The sequence below is a fragment of the Gobius niger genome (genome assembly GCF_951799975.1).
Source record: "Gobius niger genome assembly, chromosome: 20".
In the NCBI taxonomy this organism is placed as follows: domain Eukaryota; kingdom Metazoa; phylum Chordata; class Actinopteri; order Gobiiformes; family Gobiidae; genus Gobius; species Gobius niger.
Window position 1 is genome coordinate 4,937,283 of NC_136871.1, and position 22,056 is coordinate 4,959,338.

The window sequence follows — 22,056 nt, forward strand, 5'->3', positions numbered from 1 at the left end:
GCCCTAGTTACAGAAGATCGCGTCTTATGTTTTCAGTCTTTTATAAACACTTGTACCCCTGAAGCCAGAGCTGTCCTGGGGCAGGCTGACAAGAGTGTGTCTGCCAATCTAAATCCATAGACCCAATCTAACTCTGCCCATCACCAAAGGTAACGTGGGTGAAGTGCCTGAGGATTCAGCATACAGTGCACCAACCAACCAACCACTAATAAATGTAAAAGACATCATTATTTAGATCAGGGGTAGGCAACGTCAGGCCCGAGGGCCAAATCCGGCCCTCCACACAGAACCTCTGGCCCCAAAGATGATTCAAATACCTCAGCATTTTTTAAAATATCCTAGCAGAGCACCCCATTTGGTCATATACATATAATGTAAAACAATGATTCTCAACTTGTGGGATGGGACCAGAAAGTGGGTTTCAGAACCATTTTCTGTGGTCGCGAGCCTACATGAATGTCATTGGGCTGGTTTTTCTAGACGATTGACAATTTATAATTTTATTTGGGTCGTGGCTTGTTATCCTGGGGTAATGGTGGGTCCCGAAGCCGTAGCACTTGAGAACCACTGACGTAAAACATTGGCATTTGCAGAAAAAAAAAACTTCTTTACTTTAGGATACAATGGTGAGGTTGGGCCCTTGGTGTTTTGGCAATGATTAAAATCGTCCCTCCACGATGCAAACTTGCCTACCCCTGATTTAGATGGAAAAAAAAAAGCCTCCACCACAAGTGATGAACGTGAAGCTTCTTGGGAATGTCTTACTGGAGCAGTGTCTGAACTCGAAGCGCAGGTGCGACCCCCTGAAGCGGTCGATGGGGATGGGCAGTTTGATGACCTCGCTCCAGCGCGGACTGTTATTGTGGTACAGGACGAACGAACGGTGCTCCGGGACGTTTGGCTCTCCGGACCCCAGGCTGATGCAGTCCTGAGGGGAGACACAGTGCGGTCAAGTTTAGTAAATTCAGTGTATTCATGTTTCTGCCATAACAATAATAAGAGCACTTTCTCACCTTGAGGATCTCTCCGTCTGCGTACAGCACGTAGACAGTGACTTCGATGTTCTTCTGGACGCTCTTCCCTCCTCGCTCAAAGTCTCCTCGCTCCAGGGTCAGATACAAGTCGTTTCTGACGTCGCCTGAAGAAGACGTCAAGCAAACAATGTCAAATTTCACACTCAATGTTAAAACTGCCAACACCTCAGCTCACAGAGGGCAAGAAATGCAGTTAGGAGACTCTCAGTGGTCATTCTTGGAAGGGCAAATTTGTCTGTCTGGACTGTCATGGGATTTGTGGGTTCACATGTGGCTCAAGCCGATTAGTTTGAGTCAGCACCACTGGTGGTTTGGGTCAATCACGTGTGAGTTTACATTTGCCAACAACAAAAATGACTTTTATAAATATTTTCTACAGTGTGGCGACACCAACAAAAGGTCTGCTGCAATACATTCGCAAAATAAACAAATGATTGCTTTGAACTATACTATTTTGTGTTTGTATTGCCTTTGCCTTTGTCCAATCTGCAGCCAAGTCCATTTCACTGGAATTACAGTGTTCGTCTTATTTGAAATGTGATGGAGCTAATTCTCTGGTTACATCCATAGAATGTATAGTACCGGGAACACTTTTTAGGTAGGCCTATCATGGTTTCTTTATTTTCAACACTATTTACATTTTGTGATTCTCATTGAAGACATTAAACTGAATGAACAAGTGGGATTATGTAGGAACAAAAAAGGATGAAAAAACTCCATCCATCCATCCATTTTCTTCCGCTTTATCCGGGTCCGGGTCGCGGGGGCAGCAGTCTCAGCAGAGATGCCCAGACTTCCCGATCCACACACACCTCCTCCAGCTGTTCTGGGGGGACCCCGAGGCGACACCAGGCTGCTCCTTTCGACGTGAAGGAGCAGCGACTCTACTCTGAGCTCCTCCCGGGTAACTGAGCTCCTCACCCGATCTCGAAGGGTGCGCCCATTTCGTATTTTACCATTATGTGTTTGTTTATTTTTTCCCTTTCGCTATTTTTCCTTTTTGCCTATTCTGAATAAAGCAGCTGGCTCCAAAAGCCCCACCAGACTGCAAGCATGAACAGGCTTCAGCTAGCCCTCGCTGAACACTATGAGTGAAGCCACACGCCCTCAGTCAGGGCTGGACTGGCCATCGGGAGATTCGGGAGTTTTCCCAGTGGGCCGCCGTACTTTTTGGCCGGTTGGGCCAGTCAGATCGAGACAATGGCCCGTAATAATTTTCAGCGGTCCACAATTAGCGAGAAGAGCCATCAGAATCTCTTTCATTACTTAGATGCAATTACACAATTCCTCCACTAGAGGGGTGTGACACCTTTTATACCCTGCTGGTGGCGCTTTCCTGAGTTATGGTTCTCAGATAATCTCGTATAATGAGAAATTGGCCTCTCATAACACTCATGCCCCTCACATTGCCAATATAAGAGGAAATAGTTTATTGTAACTCCCTCCAGGACCCACAGAACCTTAGACCTCTATTTTTTATGCATTTTAGACAAATTAAGTGCATGCTGGGAGTTGTCAGGTGACTCCGTGGTGCCCCTCGTCGTCAGTGCAGTTTGGAAATCTTTCCATTGAAAGGATTTACAATGTTTGGCCTTTTTCAGACTTCTATTCTCACTCCACACCTCTCTAACTCCGTAGTGACTTTTACCATTTCATCTTCCATCTACAGTGGGATCCTTTGGTTGGTTTTGAGAAGTTTATTTGTGTTGCAGTCGCGAGTGGAACTTCATTAACGGAACGCACATTTTAAGATTGTTTAGTCATTTTACAAAAGTTCCATCAAATTGTAAATGACTATATTAAAGTGTTGAGTGCTCTGAGGTGTTAGCTTGAATTCGGCAGAAACAACATGCAACTATTGTCCTCGATTCGTAGCTTGTACAGTTTTTGTTCAAGCCTAGGGCTGATTGTTCTGCTCATCACCTCGACTATTGCATTGGATATGACTGTCTTGACCCAAAAGTCCAGGGCCAATTTTTTCTGCCAGTCCACCTTACACCTTTACCTTTTACATTTGCTTCCAATCACAATGATGCTCCTCATTCCAGTTTTCCACAAAGCTAGCATTTCAAAACACATTCAAAAACATCTCATTCCCCGCCTGCCTCAGTTAAAACGATCACCAAAGGAGGACGCGGCACCTTGTAACTCTGTTGACATCAATTCACTCGAAAATTCCAAAGCATCTGTCTCCTTCGCACAAACCTGTTTCCACTCTCGAGACCCCACAATGCATTTCCGACAGATTTGTCCAGTGGGAGGAGCACAGTTAAACGTCCTCACAGCTCAGTGACAGCGCTGCGGAAGACTAATGACCCGAGTTAACGCCTGTGTGCACGCATTCATCATGTGGGCCTGTCCCGGCACGGAGGAGCTGTCAGGGCGGCCGGGGAAGACTCACTCCATCACCACACCAGGGGGACTGGGAGAGGAGAGGGGGGGGGGGGATGGTGGGTGAATGTGCTAAAGGACCTGCTTGACTCAGTGTGGAGAACCGTACGTGAATCGTCTTAAAGCTGAATAACAGGTACTTCTAAACTGAATAAATAAACAGGCTTGGTGCTTTCCAAATGTATAAGGAATTAGGTGAGGGTTTTAGGATTTCTTTCTACAGGGCGGGTTTAAGTAAAACGAGGCCCGGGGCAAAAGTTTTTTCAGGGCCCCCCATAATCAATCAATATTTATATGTAAAAATATACGTGGGTTAGAAAGAACCTTTGCTACGGCCAGACTGGTGGGGGGACTTATTTAAAAGGGGGGTCTGAGGGTCCTCCCACTGATCTTTTTTATTTTAATGGTGCATTTTAACAGACCAATAGGTACATGTTTTTCCCAGTGTCAACTTAATGAAAATGGCTCAGACCTTGTTTAGTCTTGGCTTAGTCCTGGTTTAGACCTGGTTTAGTCTTGGTTTAGCCATGGTTTAGTCCTGGTTTAGTCTTGGTTTAGCCCTGGCTTAGTCCTGGTTTAGTCCTGGTTTAGATCTGGTTTAGTCTTGGTTTAGTCTTGGTTTAGTCTTGGTTTAGCCCTGGTTTAGTCCTGGCCTCGTCCTGGTTTAGTCCTGGTTTAGATCTGGTTTAGTCCTGGTTTAGTCTTGGTTTAGTCTTGGTTTAGCCCTGGTTTAGATCTGGTTTAGTCTTGGTTTAGTCCTGGTTTAGATCTGGCTTAGTCTTGGTTTAGTCTTGGTTTAGATCTGGTTTAGTCTTGGTTTAGCCCTGGTTTAGTCCTGGTTTAGACCTGGCTTTGTCCTGGTTTAGTCTTGGTTTAGCCCTGGTTTAGTCTTGGTTTAGCCCTGGTTTAGTCCTGGTTTAGACCTGGCTTCGTCCTGGTTTAGTCTTGGTTTAGCCCTGGTTTAGTCCTGGTTTAGACCTGGCTTCGTCCTGGTTTAGTCTTGGTTTAGCCCTGGTTTAGTCCTGGTTTAGACCTGGTTTAGTCCTGGTTTAGACCTGGCTTCGTCCTGGTTTAGTCCTGGTTTAGACCTGGTTTAGTCCTGGTTTAGTCCTGGTTTAGTCCTGGTTTAGTCCTGGTTTAGACCTGGTTTAGTCCTGGTTTAGTCCTGGTTTAGACCTGGTTTAGTCCTGGTTTAGTCCTGGTTTAGATCTGGTTTAGTCTTGGTTTAGCCCTGGTTTAGTCCTGGTTTAGACCTGGTTTAGTCCTGGTTTAGACCTGGCTTCGTCCTGGTTTAGTCCTGGTTTAGACCTGGCTTCGTCCTGGTTTAGTCCTGGTTTAGACCTGGTTTAGACCTGGTTTAGTCTTGGTTTAGCCCTGGCTTAGTCCTGGTTTAGACCTGGTTTAGTCTTGGTTTAGCCCTGGCTTAGTCCTGGTTTAGTCCTGGTTTAGTCCTGGTTTAGACCTGGGTTATCCTTGGGTAAAAATCATCTGACGAATGTGAGGGAGTCTGCAAAGAGAGAGGGAACTAGTTTACAGCCTGCACTGAGCTCGGATTTTTCTCCCTATGCCCACGGGCCCTTCAACCTGTTGGGCCCCTGGGTTTAGCCCCTGTAAGCCTCTTCATAAATCCGGCCTTGCCTATATACAAACATAGCATACAAACAACAGTACGCCAGTGCTTTTGGCCTGAGGGCCTTGCTTAGAGAAAAAAGGGTTTAGTAGACGGCGCGTTTAGTGCTACAACAAACGCTAACTACAATGAGCGCTAAAGCTGCTTCCTCTTCGCTGTCCTCTTCTCTACATTAAAACTGCCTCGTTCATCTTATTAAGTGCTCACAGAACAAAGTACAAACTATTTCCCCCACTGTGAGTTAATCTCCCAGCCTAGTTCTGTCTGTAGGAGGTAAATCTTAGGAAGGAATCACTGCTGTGCATAACAACAATTATGTACATTCAGGATTTTCACACTTATTTTTCTTCTTCAGAGAATCAGACAATATATTTGGATTTCAAAATGTTTAACCGTGTTTTCTTTTTGTAATTGTAACAATAATTTTCCGTATAGTTTATGTTTATACTACATATTTGATTTTCAGAATATGATTAAACTCTTACATGCAGCAGAAATCTGAAGTTCTGTTAAATCCAGAATCTCCATGACGTCCTTCACCTGTCGGTCTGAGCCTGAAGAGTAATGAGGTCACTCCCTTTTTGTTGAAATTAAAGGCCACAGCGTAATATTACTGTCACTCGTGGTGTCTGACCTAAAGTCTTGCTCTGAAGAAAGTCAATTCATTCATCTACACCAAGAGGGTTGGAAGGGCGCCCCCTTGTGTCCAATTGCGTCCAACTGCCTGGACCAAAACTGACACCTTTAGGGCTTAAGAGCCTCATTTGAGCAGCAAAAGTGTCCTCTGGGATTGGCACTTTCAAGAATAATATTCGGCAGAAAAAAAAAAGTTGACGCAACAATAGGACCCAAATAATTTCAATCAACCCTAACATATGTCATTGAACCTAGTCAAGTGCATCACATGCTGTTGAAAGAAAGCCAATAAATCATGGGGAAATGTTTTCCATTCTTTTTTTTATGTTCATTCTGTTATTTCTGATTTCATACATCCATCATGATTTAATCACGTTCACTTTGGAAACATGAAATTATTGCTTGCATAATACATGTTACAATTTAGTTAATGTAACAGCCCATCAGTTTCCTTATTTGCAGCTGAAGAGTCCACAGAGCGCCCCCGTCATTGAACCAATGTCTGGTCTACAGTCTGTGTTTAGAAACACATGATCGGGCCCATGGTGTTCTACTTTGTGTTCGCCAATGTTCAGACATAAAGAAAGATATGATGGCTCAAAAGTCCGTTGGATCAATGCTTCGACTGTGTGATAAAGTTTGTTAAAATGTTTAACAACTTTAAATGCTAAGAAATAAAATCTGCTTTATTGTCCCCGTAGGGACATTTGTCCTCTGCATTTAACCCATCCTTCGATGCCTCTGAGGCAACCCTTAAGGAGCAGTGGTCGACGACAGTGCCGCGCACGGGGACTCATCTCCACGATGTGGAGCCAGGCTGATGGTCAGAATCACCTATTGCACATGTTTTTAGTGGTAGGGGAAACCGGAGTACCCGGAGGAAACAGACACGGGGAGAACATGCAAACTCCACACAGAAAGGCCAAATGATAAAAGACGACATGAGAACAATGACGACGGGACTGACCTGGCATGATGACGTCAGGAAAGCCCAGTTTCCTCGTCATGGCGACGCCTCTGTTGAAGATGAGTGGGTTTTCTCTCCTCACCTGCTCCATGTCCCCACGCAACAACTGCAGGGAGATGATCAGGCCTAAAGGGAGAAACCAATTGAAAACACTCTATTGTAGACGGGCAAAAGATATGTGCCCAATTATATGACAAAGTGGATGGTCTCTAAGCACAAAGCAGAACGCAGGATCTTGACATGGACAAGTTGCGTCTGCAGCCACATATTTATAACCATATGCTCATTCATCTTGTGAAGGCTTCACTGTCGGCCACAGCTGAGCCCGAGGCCGAGTTCAGAGGCTCTAATTAAAAAGATCTTTTTGGTCAGATGCCGAGTCATGACCTACATGTGTCAGTCGGCGTCATTCATGTTGCGAGCTTGTACTCTTACAAATTTTGTTTACTCAATGACCCCTGGGACCATGTGAGGACAATCTCAAACTTTACACAATGGAAAATGGGTAAAGGGTAAAAACTGCCTTTATTGTCTTTACAAAAACGTTAAACAAATGAGCTCAGACGGAGGGTTAGTAAAGGTTGTGATCTCACCATAGTTGTTGCTTGGAGTGGTGTATTTTGTGCTGGACTTTCTGATGATGTTTTCGTGGATCTGGTACCATTCATTTTCGTTGTTACACCTGGGAACAACAAACAAACAAACAGACACACCAGCAAAGATGAAAAGAGAAACGCTTTATTGCAACATGAAAAATGGCCAAAGATTTGAGTTTAATTTTATGTATTGGTTGTAGATTCTCACTGAAGGCGTTCATTTATGAAGGAACGCATGAGGAATTATGTTTTGAACGGAAAGAAAGGTCAAATAGATTCTTAAAAATAGCCGCCGTTTGCTTTGAATACTTCTTTGCACACTTGACTTTTTCTCAGTGTGCTTCACGATGTCCTCACCAGAAATGGGTTTGACCTCACAGACTGTTGAACCATTTCAGGGTCGACCTTTTGAAGCTCATGGAGAAAATGCTAAGAATGAAAGGTGGCAATTTTGAAACATATAAAATCAAATATACTGTATTTAAATCGCACATTTCACTGTTGTCGACCAAAGTGCTTCACAAAAGGTCCACAGTACAAATATATAAGACAATGCACAATATACAGGCAGCAAAGCACTATCAGATTTTGGCCATGATTTGTACAGTACTAGATCGTGTTAAAAGCTTTTGACCCTGCGTATCCACATAAAGCTCTTCAGAGTCCAGTTCTCTATGTAATGTGGAGAGTACTAAAACATTTTTGAAAACGTTATTAAATTAGCAATCAGAAAACAATTCATTATTTGCTCTGATATGTAAAAAAAAAAAAAAAAAAAAAAAAAGGTATGACAATAGCGATAATAACAGTTATATGGGGAGTAAAAAACGCAGTTAGGTGAAAATTTGGCAGCAGATTCCATTTGATCGTTTTTTTCGTTTGTTTTTTACCTTTACTTAAAAGGAACAGGCCACCATTTTTACATACTTATATATGTTCTTACCTGAGCTTAAAGGGGGGGTATTATGCAAAATCGACTTTTTCAAGCTTTACATCATGTTATTATGTCATTCCCTCATTAAAAACATGCCTGAAGTGTTGCCTTGGCACATTCACGTATTTTTGAGTAATCTGTAAAAACTCTGATGGCGGCCATTTTAGGGATAGGTTTGCCTGAGTCCTCCTAGGAACGCCCCCACCTCCTGGAGACGCCTCCGAGCTTTCGTCACCAGCCGAGTAACCAACCACTGCTCCTCAGCAGTCGGAAAGGCTCAGAGGTTCTTAAAGAGACAGAGGCCTATTTCAAGACGTTCACTACAGCCATTTTGAGAGAGCAATTTAATACAAGGCAGTTATTCTAATTTACTGCATTTACAGACCAACAGAAGGTTTGGTCATCATTGTAGTGTAATATAGACTGGTGCTATGTGATTGAAAAAAAGCATAATACCCCTCTTTAAACGAGTTGATGTGTACCTGTCTGGTCTTTATGTGTCACACAAAAAAACCAAAGATGTTGTTAGCATGTGGCCTCTCCCAGTATATTCCTATGGCTCCAAACGGGGGTGAAGTTAGAAGTGACCGCACTCTTCCACGGGCACAAAGACCAGACAGGTACGCATCAACACGTCTAAGCTCAGGTAAGAACAAATCACAGAATGGAAAAACGGTGGCCTGTTCCTTTAACCAGGAAAGTCCCACTGAGAATAAGAATCTCTTGTCAGGGGAGTCCTGGCCCCAGATGGGAACCTATTGTACATGTTTTAGTGGTAGGGGAATCAGGAATACCCAGCTGAAACCTACACAGACACGGGGAACACGTGCAAACTCCACACAGAAAGGTTCCGTCCAGGTGGGAATCGAACCCGGGACCTTCTTGCTGTGAAACACGAGCGCTAACCAATCAAAAAAGTCAATGACACCCTTGTTTTTCATGGAGTGACCAGAGTGATGACCAGAACTCCCTATTTACCCATTTGCACAATTTTACCAAATGACAGGGGCAAATGGAAACATTGTTTTTCTCATTGTTTATACCATAAGGCAGGGGTGGCCAACCCGCGGCTCTCGAGCCGCATGCGGCTCTTGGCCAATCAGAGTGCGGCTCTTTGCATGATTGGAGATGTTTAATACAATGCGGCTCTTTGCAAAACAATTGGTAAATTTTCCCCATAAACTGTAACAGTCTTTGACCAAAAATCCAACCATAGTCCTACAGACCATGTTTCCATCTCTACATGAATGAGAGTCCGTATCTCTCTCCTTTTCGAGGCAGCGTGTAAAAGGAGCCCGTGCAGCCTCAGTCACAGCGGGATGTAGGTTAAACAACAGGCAGGCAGATCGTGGCACTAGGATTAGCTTCTGTGCTTTTCAGATTTCTGATCAGCTACTCTTTATTTGATGTAATTTGGCCACATATTCACAGAAAAAGATCAAAATTAGGAAATGGAAAAAAGCGGAGCTCTTATTAAGCGTATGATGCGAAGCGCGACATCGTAACGCGGAAATACGCAAAGTCATGACTTTTCTTTCACACGTGCTATAACTGTAACAGATGCAACTTAAAACAGACTCTCAGATCCCCCAGAGGCTCCTGATTAAAGTTTGTGAACTTTGTGCAGCCTAGAGTGCGTTCTTTGCACAGTCCAGTCAGGACAAAGCTGCAGGCACTGAGCGCACAGGCCAGGGGCGAATCAGAGAAGGGGGCTCAGAGGGCAGGGCCCCACATACAAACACACCCCAGCATAAAAAATAATAATAATAATAATAATAATAATAATCTAATTCTGTCTCAGTCAGAACAGGAAACACAAAATGTCATTTAATATACATGTATTTCAATCTTGTTGAGGAGTAAAACCGTTCAATCAAAACACAATTATTTTTAAAAAAAGAAAAAGGCATGAAGTTATAGTTTATTGTGATTAAATAAAACGGTCACATTCTATTTAATCACAATAAAGTACCGCCCCGGGATCTCGCTAATGGTCGGTGCCTTTGTGGCTCTTCACAGGATCAAGGTTGAAAATTTCGGCTCTTGGTCTCCGACTGGTTGGCCACCCCTGCCATAAGGCTTCCAAAAATATTTAGTTTTCATACTCTCCACAAAAATCCCACAAAAATCTGAACATAGTGAACAGGACTATTATGTGGATGTGCAGTTTACTCCACAGTTTTGGAGCTGCGATAGAGAAAGCCCTATTTTGAGTCATTTTACCCCTTTTGCATCAACTCGTCTAAGCTCAGGTAAGAACATATCTAAGTATGGAAAACCAGTGGCCTGCTCCTTTGACATAGACCGATAAAGGTAGTGCGCCCTGTGACTTGTTGCCGATTTGATCAGTGGCCGCACTGCAGTGGAAGGAAACAACAAGGGGTAAAATGACTCAAAATAGGGCTTTCTCTATCGCAGCTCCAAAACTGTGGAGTAAACTGCACATCCACATAATAGTCCTGTTCACTATGTTCAGAGTTCCACTGTTGTGGGATTTTTGTGGAGAGTATGAAAACTAAATATTTTTGGAAGCCTTATGGTATAAACAATGAGAAAAACAATGTTTCCATTTGCCCCTGTCATTTGGTAAAATTGTGCAAATAAATAGGGGGTTCTGGTCATCACTCTGGTCACTCCATGAAAAATATGACAAGGGTTTCATTGACTTTTTTGACTGGACGGGACCTTTCTGTGTGGAGTTTGCACGTGTTCCCCGTGTCTGTGTTGGTTTCAGCTGGGTATTCCGGATTCCCCTACCACTAAAACATGTACAATAGGTTCCCCTCTGGGGCCAGGACTCCCCTGAAAAGAGATTCTTAATCTCAGTGGGACTTTCCTGGTTAAAGGAACAGGCCACCGTTTTTCCATTCTGAGATGTGTTCTTACCTGAGCTTAGACGAGTTGATACGTACCTGTCTGGTCTTTGTGCCAGTGGAAGAGCGTTGCTTCCAACACTTTTCCACTGGGAGAGGCCAAATGCTAACAACATCTTTGGTTATTTTGTGTGACTGAGCGCACGCACAAAGACCAGACTGGTACGTATCAACTCGTCTAAGCTCAGGTAAGAACATATCTCAGTACGGAAAAACGGTGGCCTGTTCCTTTAAATACTCATCATGCACAAAGCTCAATACAGATACAGGAAGATAGACTTTTATTTATCTTTCAAATGCATTGTACTCATTGTAAAAACTAGTACTTAAAAAGAGTAACGCCCTGATGAAGACTCTAAAAGTGCATTGGCTTGTTATATTTGTATTCCTGTTGCATATATTATTTAAACGTGTACTTTAGATGCAACAATCATAGAACTCCTCTACCTCCAAACCATATAGTGTGATTCACTGTCTGGAAATGTCTCTGTCTTTGTCATGCCACAAGGAATCAGACATCACCGACTTCCTCTGTAGCATAAAAGCGCCGCCGCTCCAGTCTGGGAGCTCGCGGCGATGTACTAACGATACGTGAGCAACTGCGTACTATAAAACACGACGGGTTCATCTGAGGCGGCGCGCAGTGACAGTTACATCACGTCGCCACAGGGAGCGCTGTGAGGCACCTGCAGGCAAGTCGTCAGAAGTCCGGGCCAAAAGAGACTCCCTGTTACCCACACGGCTCCTCTGTGTGTGGGAGAGGACGGTGTAAGGAGAGGCTGAACTGGTGCTGAAGATAATGGTTTGTCTGTTTAGGAGGGAACTCAGAGTCAGGCAGATTTTGTGACAGAGCTTGCCTGTAGGAATACACGGTGGAGTCATTGCCTTTGCCTGAAATAACATTTGTACTACTTTCAGAAGAACAAAAAGACCATGATTCGCAACAAAAACGACGTGTATGCTGTATCTCTGTAAAGCACTTTGAGTGACTGGGAATTGTGCTCTACAAAGAAACGCTGCCTTTTTTTAAATGTACTCTCATGTTGCAGAAAATGGAAAATAGTGTGGTGTCGCGGAACCATTTTCAAGGGTTGTAAGCCAGGGAACATTTCCTTCAATATTTTTTATCCCCTAGCCAACAAAAAATTCCAGCGCCTGCCCAGGTGTACTGTGTGTTTCCCATGTCTTGATGTTTTTATATATGTGATTTGCCTTAACTTAACCTGATTGTAATTTTGCATATTTTCTTTTGTAAGGCGCATTGAGTTGCCTTGTGTACGAAATGCGCGGTATAAATAAAGTTGCCTTGCCTTACTGAACTAGTATAAAAACACTACCCAGGTCAAAAGGACTGTTGCTGAGTTATTTTCATCATTTCTGCTTTAAAAGGGACTATAGGGAGTTTAAAAATGTTAAAAGTAAGTATTTTCCTCTCCCTGCATGTTCCAACAATGTCTTAAGTGTAGAATGAGCTCAGACCTGCCTCTAAAATCCTGCACTGTCACTCAAAAAGGTGTCACATCGGGTCCGAATTGCCGTCATGCACGAGCTTAATATAGAAGGTGTAGTTACACGTATGACCTGAGATGGCAGTAGTGAGTATAAAGTTTCAAACTTGCATCTAGCCTCTTTAAAGGAGCAAAGGCACAATAGTGTTTAGCAAACTAACTTAACCTCTTAACTCCCGCCTGAACCGAGAGCATTTTCTGCAGCTTAGCTTTACCCAAATCCTGTAGGCCAGTGTAACACCTCATTTGAAAGCTAAGATCTACACGTCATCAGATTTTTCCCCATCTATTTTTTGGGGGGGGTATTCAACTCATTTTTTTAATCGACTTTGTCATTTTTTGGTCACATTTTTTTGTCACATTTTTGTCTTTTTTTAAATCAATTTTTTGTCATTTTTTGTCATTTTTTTGTCATTTTTTGTCACATTTTTGTCACATCTTCATCATTGTTTTCATCTCAGTTCTGTCGCTATTTTCACACCTTTTTTTCCAGAAGCTTTTGGAACGGGGTAAAGCCAAACTGGAGAAAATGTGTGTTCAGGTGGGAGTTAAGGGGTTAAAGGCCCTTGATTTTTGTATCACAAACAATAAAAGAGGAAGCCACTAGATTCATATGTTAGCTGTGGTCCACTAATGCTTAACTTTTCTAGCATATTTGCAATATGGGCACATAGTTTATCAGCACATTTCATGATAGAAAATGATAGAAAACTAGAGCTTTCATAAAATTGATACAAATGCTTTGTAATTAGATGGACGGTGTTTTCCCACAAGGGAGTTTACAATATACTGAAGGAGGACAAAACTAAATTTGTTCCACTAGTAGAAAAAAAATCTAGTAGTGGCCTTTAATAAATCATTAGGAGTGAATGTAAATTGTTCCATATAAAGCACATTGTGTGGGCACGATACAAATAAAGTCCTTTCCTTCCTTTCTTTTCCTTAAAAAACATAACTGATGTTATGTTGCGACTTTCCATGTAAAATGTTCAAAGGACAGATGGTGCTGTGACAAGGCACAACCAACACTTTATGGCAGCTTGTAGTTTAGGTAGGTATAGAACCAATGGCAGCGGCTTGCACTGCTTTACGACCACGACCCTCGGGCCGACATTGCTGCATCACCTCCATATGGGGCGGCAGAACAAGCTAGTCTTTCATAAGCAAGCATTGCACTTTAGACACATTTAAAACAACTTTAAAGCCTGGTGCCTAATTCTCCTAAACTTTCTACTTTCCCCTTCGAGGGCCAGTCTACAGAGAAGATCCCGCCCTTATGCCCTTTATAGGAACATGCTCCATCACAGCAGGGTAGGAGGAGTCTGTAAATCCGCCATGATTTTCCCCTCGAACTTAGTTATAACGGCAAACGGGGAGGAGTGAGGAGTCTATTAACATTATGTCTATGAGTAGTACTTACGTGTACACTTTAAGTACAAAGTCCTTCTCCTCTTTCAGCTCGGAGATGGTCTGGAGCACGTCGCTCATGGCCAGGACAGCGCAGCCATACGGCCGGCGGTACTGCACGTGAGGAGGCCCCTTCTTACTGTCGTTCAGCAACATGCGCCCTGAAACCACAGGAGAGACTAAGCAACACAATTCACTTCCAGATTCTTTATGGAATATGCAGAGCTGAATAAACAGATTCTACAACATTTATATTTTGACAATGGAAAAAAAAAAATTGTAATTTGGTCTTAAAACCATTTATTTTGCATAATTTGTCCCTTTTAAGACTTTATTTTCAGATCCATTGCCTCTATCTTACCTGTGCGTATCACTTGTGCCACAATGTACAGGTCTCTCTTCATGTCTTTGTTGCTCAGATCCTACAAAAGCCAGAGCACTGAAGTTAATAGTGGTTAATGAATAGGATTTACTGCTATTACAAAGGACACGGAGAAGGCTCGCAGCAGCTGAACTTTACAATTATGGGCCAGCGTAACAAATTATAAATGTCAAAACGAGTGTCTCATTTACCGAGCAGCCTGGGAACTCGTTTCATCCAGGAGTTTTAGGTTTTGACCAGCCCACGTTCACATATTCAGAAAATCGACAACCACAGACAGAAGTTTAGCTCAGCTGAATTATTCGTTTGACTAAAGGCCTTTCTCACCGGCCTGGAGACTAGTTGGAGACTCAAGTTGCCGCTGGAGAATCTCCAGGTAGTCTCGGTGAAAACTAATTAGGTTCGATTTCAGCTGAGACTTGAAAAGGTCTCTGCATGCTCTCCGCATGGTCTCCGAGAGGTCTACGAGGTCTCAAGCAGCTGTACTGCAAATACTATTGCCGTCCTCAAAACTGTGGGACATTTCTGTGACATCCCCGCAATGTCTCTGAGACCTATCGGATACCAAGGACATCTCAAAGAGACTCCATACGATCTCCTTGGCATCTGATTGGTCTCGGAGACATTGCAAGGACATCACAGAAACGTCTCATGGGTTGAAGACACAACGTTGCCACAGGTGCTTGAGATCACGTAGACCTCTCAGAGACCTTTCTAGGACCAGGCAGATAATCCACGGAAATCGAACTTGTCTGTTTTCACTGAGACTACCTGGAGACTCGCCTTATTTCCAGGGGACGTCTCAGAGACGTCTCCGTGACCAGCGGCGACTTGAGTCTCCAACCAGTCTCCGGTGAGGAAGGCCGTACGTATGCACACAATCAATCAGAGTTGTAGAGATGTTGCGAACACGGCCAGTCACGGCAGTCTCCGCAACTCTCTCCGGTGAGGCCCTTAATGGAACAAATGAGGGGAATTCACAGCAGTGTGCCGCCATATTTCTTTTATAGTAACATATATTAAAACTATTAATGCAGTCTGATTCATGAAAGCCTCGACGGGGCTTCCCTTTTCTCTTACTTTCAACTCTAAAAGTCTGGCTTCTTATATGAAGGTTTACTCCCTAAATATTAATTAAAAGACTCAAAAAAGCGTGAATCAAAACAAATGGGCTTACTTTTAAAAAAGAGCTGTTGTCTGTGGTGACCACACCCCCCAGATCACCAGGTCACCACAGACTGAGGAGGCCTGAGGAGGCTGTCTGGATGGACAGCGAAACTTAAGAGTAAGTTAAAAGTAAGTCCAGTTGTTTTGATTCACCCTTTTTGAGTCTAATTAATTGCCTGGATGACTGAGAAACTACATTGTTTAATTAAAGGAAGTATATATTTTTTTTACCGTAAAGAGTGCACACAGCCGATCCACTTTCTCTGGGTTCTTTGGTCCGCCATTTTTGTTCAGTCTCACCATGAACTTCTCACTAAAACAAAAACAAAAGAAGAGCAAAATACATTCAACACAAATGCTATCTTCAAGTGAAGAACAGGTGCCCTTTGAGGACTGGGCACAATCCTACATCTTAAATCGTATATAGATCCATTGGTTAGACAGTCGGCAAACATGCTTGATCCAGACAATAATCAATCTCGCGTTGGCTCATATCTCTGCAAACAGGAGCGCAGAGAGCAGCAAATCCCCCTCAAACAATGTCTAAATATCCAAACAGACTATTTACTGTGGTACTCCGGAGAGGCTGAGGGGTAAGCAAACAAGCCACAATGCCAGATAAATATTTATTCCACCATCAGCAACTGTGCATAATGTCTTGGGCGTTTATCGAAAAGTTTTACGGGATTCTGAGTGCAACAGGGTCATGGAGTCACAGAGTGTGCCAAAACACAGCGGTTAGTGCATATCAAGCAGCACATTGGAGTGATCTTTATTCATATTGAGATGGAGAATAGATTACTGGGACACTGCTTTTGCAAGACAAGTTATTGACGAGATTTAAGGCGAGACACTGCATGTGAATAGGGAAAATAAATAAATGTAGAGATGTCAATTTGAAACTTTTGAACGAAATCAAAATAATGAATTGAGCCAGATTAAAATTTATGGTTTTATTTTATTGACATATTAGTAACTAAGATTTTTTAAGAGGGGATTTTGGATATTTTGTTTAGTTTTTCAATAAACTAATCATCAGTGAAAAAATCTGTAAAAACTCAAATTTCGCCTGTTTTTTTGGTTTCAAAGCTGAATAAATCAGGCTAGGAAATAGATATTAAAAAATCCCTCTGAAAAAACCTTCAAAATCTTGTTAGGTCTCAGACTGTAAAGTTTGGAGTCTGTGGGAGCTTCTATAAGGGCTCAGGCTCTGCCCGAGTGCGGCTTCTCTTATTCAGAGAAAACCGGCCCTGAAGTTTTGTAGCGACTGCGCATGCGCGGCTCGTTCTCCGACTTTTCCGCACCAGCGTCTCGTAGGAGGAAAAATACCATATTTGGGTGAAAGCGTCATCATAGTTTCACTTCCTTTTTGGACACCGACAGGAAGTGACATAGAAGAAGGTAAACAATTTTAAACTGTTGCCGTGCTAACCATGTTATGTCAATACAGACGGCATCGCGTCACAAAAGGGGGCGTGGCCTCGCCAAGGGGGAAAACGGAATCTTTTGGGAACGCAATTTTTCACTCCTTTTAGCCGTTTTTTGGAGGAAAATAAACTTATTTATCAAATACAAATAAAGGAAAGTCTAAATCGGGTCCATATGGATGTTTATTCACAGCAGATTGTTCAGTAGAAGCGGAAAAAATGGCAGTCGTAGCTAGCGCTAGCATCGTGCTAAAATGAAGCATCACGTTAGCTTTCTCTGTTTTTTATGTATTTTAAGCAGTTTTTGAATAATTAGAGAAAGTTTAGATTTGTCTCCAAATTGTTTTCCCCCTTAACTGTTTTCAAACATGACCATATATGGGCGATTCCAGAGCCTGTATCTATGGGAAATGAGCATGTGCACTTTAAGAATTTAGCTCTACCTCTCTGGAGCCTAAATAGCCAGGATACTGTTGTTGCTCATGTAAACAAGGATAAGAGTGTCCTGGTTTCTCGGATGTACAGTAAATATAATATCCAGAATGACCAATAACTCGCACACATGTAAACACACTAACTTATTAAAAACACCCATAGCCCTTCTATATATCATTACGTTGCCTCTGCCTTTAATATTATATAACTGAATGACACATTATTTTTCTTCAAGTAGACCTGGTCCACTCCTCAAGGAATCCTTTTGACAAATGACTCATTTTTTTTTTTTACATTTATCTAAGAAATAAGAAACTGCACAGGTCCATCTTTCATACCTTTTGTCATAAATTCAGTGAAGTTTTCAAGAAGAGCTCAGGGCCAAAACATCTTCACTTTTAATTACCGCCGCAACACCTGTTTGCCATTCGGGACCATCGAAAGCCCTGCGACACTGAACTACTTCACTTTTTAATAATTTGGTGGATGTAATGTCAGAAAATGTCTCACTTATTCTCTTAAAGCAAAAGTCTACTCTAAACTCTGTGAATGAAGTGAAACATGCTCCACGTTATGTTTTCGGACGAGGGAACAAAAAGTAGAAGTAAAAGCTGATCATGCGTGGTCCTTCAAAGCAGTTATCGTCTCGTTGGAAACGCCTCGCACAGACCTACCCACAAACCCACTGTGTGGTCCATTTGCTTGGGTACACATTATGCTGCTGCACAGTAGATGTGGCACGCGTGGCTGCACTCGATCATATGCACTCATTGCCAGCCCGAGATGCAAAAACACAACTACATCTATGGCACAGTTTCCACATCAGTGCCTCCTCCGCCTCCCTGTACACGAAACACATACATGGAGACTCACTGAAATATGAGCTAATTTCATGTTTCGTAGGAAAAATATACAGTTGTGCTCAAAGGTTTAAACATACTCTGGCAGAATTTGAGATTTTTCTTTTTGACTATTTACACAAGATTTTGTTTACTCATGGTTAGTGGTTGTGTGAAGCCATTCATGGTCAAACAACTGAGTTTGGTATTTTTAAATCATATTGAAAAGGTACCAAAATGACCCTGATCAAAAGGTTGCATACCCCAGTTTTTAAAGGAAAAGGCCACCGTTTTTACATACTGAGATATGTTCTTACCTTAGCTTTGACGAGTTCTTTAGGACCTGTCTGGTCTTCACCCGTGCCTTCAGTCACGTAAACACAGCGCAGACGGCGTTAGCATTTAGCCTCTCCCTCTCTCCACTATAGCTCCAAAACAGGTCCAGATAGAAGCTACCAAGCTCTTCCACGTTTTCCCTATTTAAATATGGTTACTTGAAGTGTTCCACTACAAAGTATAATTACACAAAATTAAACAATGTGGATTTTCTAAGCGGATAAAAGGGGGGACTATATTGTAAGGCGTACTAATACCAGGAGTAATTTGGCATCCGCACAGTAAAGTGAAGATTGCTGCGAGGATTTCGAACTACTCCTGGTATTATTACGCCTTACAATATAGTTCCCCCTTATATCCGCTTAGAAAATCCACATTGTTTAATTTTGTGTAATTATACTTTGTAGTGGAACACTTCACGTAACCATATTTAAATAGGGAAAACGTGGAAGAGCTTGGTAGCTTCTATCTTGACCTGTTTTGGAGCTATAGAGGAGAGAAGGAGAGGCTAAATGCTAACGCCGTCTGCGCTGTGTTTACGTGACTGAAGGCACGGGGGAAGACCAGACAGGTCCTAAAGAACTCGTCAAAGCTAAGGTAAGAACATATCTCGGTGTGTAAAAAAACGGTGGCCTATTCCTTTAAGGGAACAGGCCACCGTTTTCCTGAGCTTAGACGAGTTGATACGTACCTGTCTGGTCTTTGTGTGTGTGCTCAGTCACGCAAAACGACAAAAGATGTTGTTAGCGTTTATTGTTAGCAATGTATTCCTATAGCTCCAAACGGGGCTTGTACGGGCAGGCGCACAGATCAGACAGAACATATCTCAGTATGGAAAAACGGTGGCCTGTTCCTTCAACATCAATGACAGCTTGGAGTCTTTTGTTGTTGTTGTGGATGAGGTTCTTTATTTTTTCTGATGGTAAAGCGGCCCATTCTTCTTGGCCGTTCCTGTAAATTCCAGGGCTGCTTTGCATGAACTGCATGTTTAAGCTCTCTCCACAGTGGTTCAATGATAATGAGGGCAGGAGACTGAGATGGAACTAACGGGACCTACATTTTATTCTGCTGGAGCCATCAGTGAACCACCTCCATATTTCACAGAAGTTACGGTGCACATTTTCAACAAGGTCAGCGATGAAATTCTGCCAGAGTATGTAAACCTTTGAGCGCAATTGTTGGCTCCGTTCGCTCCAATCCTGTACTTAAGGTTTACCAGTTCTATCAATGCCACAAGATTTCCTCAAAAGTATCCCTTAAAAAAAAAGAAACTGGTTTGCAGTGAGTAAAAAAGTGAGCGATCCCCTAGTAAATGAGATGTTACATCTTAAGGGCTTTTCATGAATAACTGAAATTGAAAAACATTCAAAGATCTCCGGATTTTTCTGCATTAAATTGCCTTGGTTAAATAATAGATACAGACGGCATCTCTGGAATCGTCCATATATGGTCATGTTTGAAAACAGTTAAGGGGAAAACAATTTTGAAAAAATGTAAACTTTCTTTAATTATTCAAAAACTACTTTAACAAACACTGAATTATGAATATAGTTTTCTACTAAATAAAGATACAAAGACATGGAGAGGAGCAAAGTGGTTCAACAGCCCATAAATATATAAATAACGGAGAATGCTAACATGATGCTAACATGTTAGCATCATGTTAGCATCGGGCTAATGCTAACGGTTAGCTAGCGCGAGCTACAACTGCCTTTTTTTCACTTCTACAGAACAATCTGCTGTGAGAAAATATCCATATGGGCCCGATTTACACTTGACTTTATTTATGTGTGATAAATAAGTTGATATTCCACCAGAAAATGGCTAAAAAGAGTGAAAAACTGTGTTTCTCTAAAGATTCTATTTTCCCCCTCGGCGAAGCCACGCCCCCTTCTATGACGAGATGCCGTCTGTATCTATATAGGCTGATCACATTAATAATAATAGCCAACATCCAACATAAAGGGATCTGCTCATTAATCAGAAAATCAAATATAGCCAATCAGTATTGTTGTAACAATAAGCTATTTCATAAACTAAAATTGAGACTGAAACGTATGCATTGAGTTGCCTTGTGTACGAAATGTGCGGCACACTCCAAGGTGAGAGTTGGGTTGAGACTGATGCTTAACTATAAAGGTTGCTAACCAGAGGCGAAATGTCCTACACTTTCAGCTGGGAAAAGTTTCTCTATTATATGTGGCCCGCGACCAGCCGTGGGAGCTTTATTTCGGCCCGCGACCCAAAATGCGTTTGACACCCCTGGTATAGACGATGACTCAAGAACCGTCATCGAGCTTAAAACAGATACGTTGCAACTTTAGGTGAACCAGTCATTACTTCTGTCCCAGCTTTGCTACTGTTGACTGCAGTATTTTCCGTTGCAATAAAAGTATATTTCCATGGTGCAAACTGCCAATTCTACAAGTGAAAAGTAACAAATGGAGTAGGTTATGGCATGTATTCCCTTGGATTTAGTTGGTGGCAGGTATGACCAACTAAATCAGCATCGGTTCGGCATCATATATTTGGAATCGATCCCCAATCCAGTATTTTTGGTGGTGTTAGTTATGTTTGTCTTAGTAATGATGTTGTATTATACAGCATGATTGTAAGACTCTACATAATCATAACTTCTATTAAATCTATTTTGATGTATTTGAGCCCATGAGGACAATTCAAACTGTGCTGAACCATCTGTCGGCTTCGGTCTCCTTCAGTGACCGCGAGCAAACAGCTGCGGCTCAAAGTCAGATTCAACTCCACATTTACACAGACGGCAACTCTGGAATCGCCCATATATGGTCATGTTTGAAAACAGTTAAGGGGAAAACAATTTGGAGAAAAATCTGAACTTTCTCTAATTATTCAAAAACTACTTTAACAAATGCTGAATTATGAATATAGTTTTTCTACTAAATAAAGATACAAAGACATGGAGAGGAGCAAAGTGGTTCAACAGCCCATAAATACATACATAACGGAGAATGCTAACATGATGCTACATAGCGCTACATGTGACTCCATTTACTGAACTGTGTTTCACTGTATTTCAGTAGGCACTTTAAAGGGACTATCCGAGGTTAAAAATGTTAAAAATTAAAGGGGGGGGGGGGGGTATTATGCAAAATTGACTTTTTCAAGCTTTACATCATGTTATTATGTCATTCCCTCATTGAAAACATGCCTGAAGTGTTGCCTTGGCGCATTCACGTATTTTTGAGTAATCTGTAAAAACTCTGATGGCGGCCATTTTAGGAATAGGTTTGCCTGAGTCCTCCTGGGAACGCCCCCACCTCCTGGAGACGCCTCCGAGCTTTCGTCACCAGCCGAGTAACCAACCACTGCTCCTCAGCAGAACCCCCTCCCCACTGATGCCACAGACAGCGTGTGGAGGGGGCGTGTCGGAAAGGGTCAGAGGTTCTTAAAGAGACAGAGGCCTATTTCAAGACATTCACTACAGCCATTTTGAGAGAGCAATTTTATACAAGGCA

General features: G+C 42.4%; 1 protein-coding gene across 2 annotated transcripts in view; it reads right to left on the reverse strand.

The window, feature by feature from the left end:
• dock3 (dedicator of cytokinesis 3) overlaps positions 1-22,056 on the reverse strand; it is a 310,416-nt gene that overhangs the window by 64,340 nt on the left and 224,020 nt on the right. For both annotated transcript variants that reach the window (XM_079579371.1, XM_079579370.1), the window contains exons 10-16: positions 15,757-15,838; positions 14,338-14,398; positions 13,990-14,137; positions 7,252-7,340; positions 6,659-6,784; positions 1,014-1,138; positions 766-928 (exon numbers count right to left, since the gene is read on the reverse strand). In XM_079579371.1, coding sequence (XP_079435497.1) covers positions 766-928; positions 1,014-1,138; positions 6,659-6,784; positions 7,252-7,340; positions 13,990-14,137; positions 14,338-14,398; positions 15,757-15,838 — 794 coding nt within the window. The remainder of the gene's footprint in view (positions 1-765; positions 929-1,013; positions 1,139-6,658; positions 6,785-7,251; positions 7,341-13,989; positions 14,138-14,337; positions 14,399-15,756; positions 15,839-22,056) is intronic.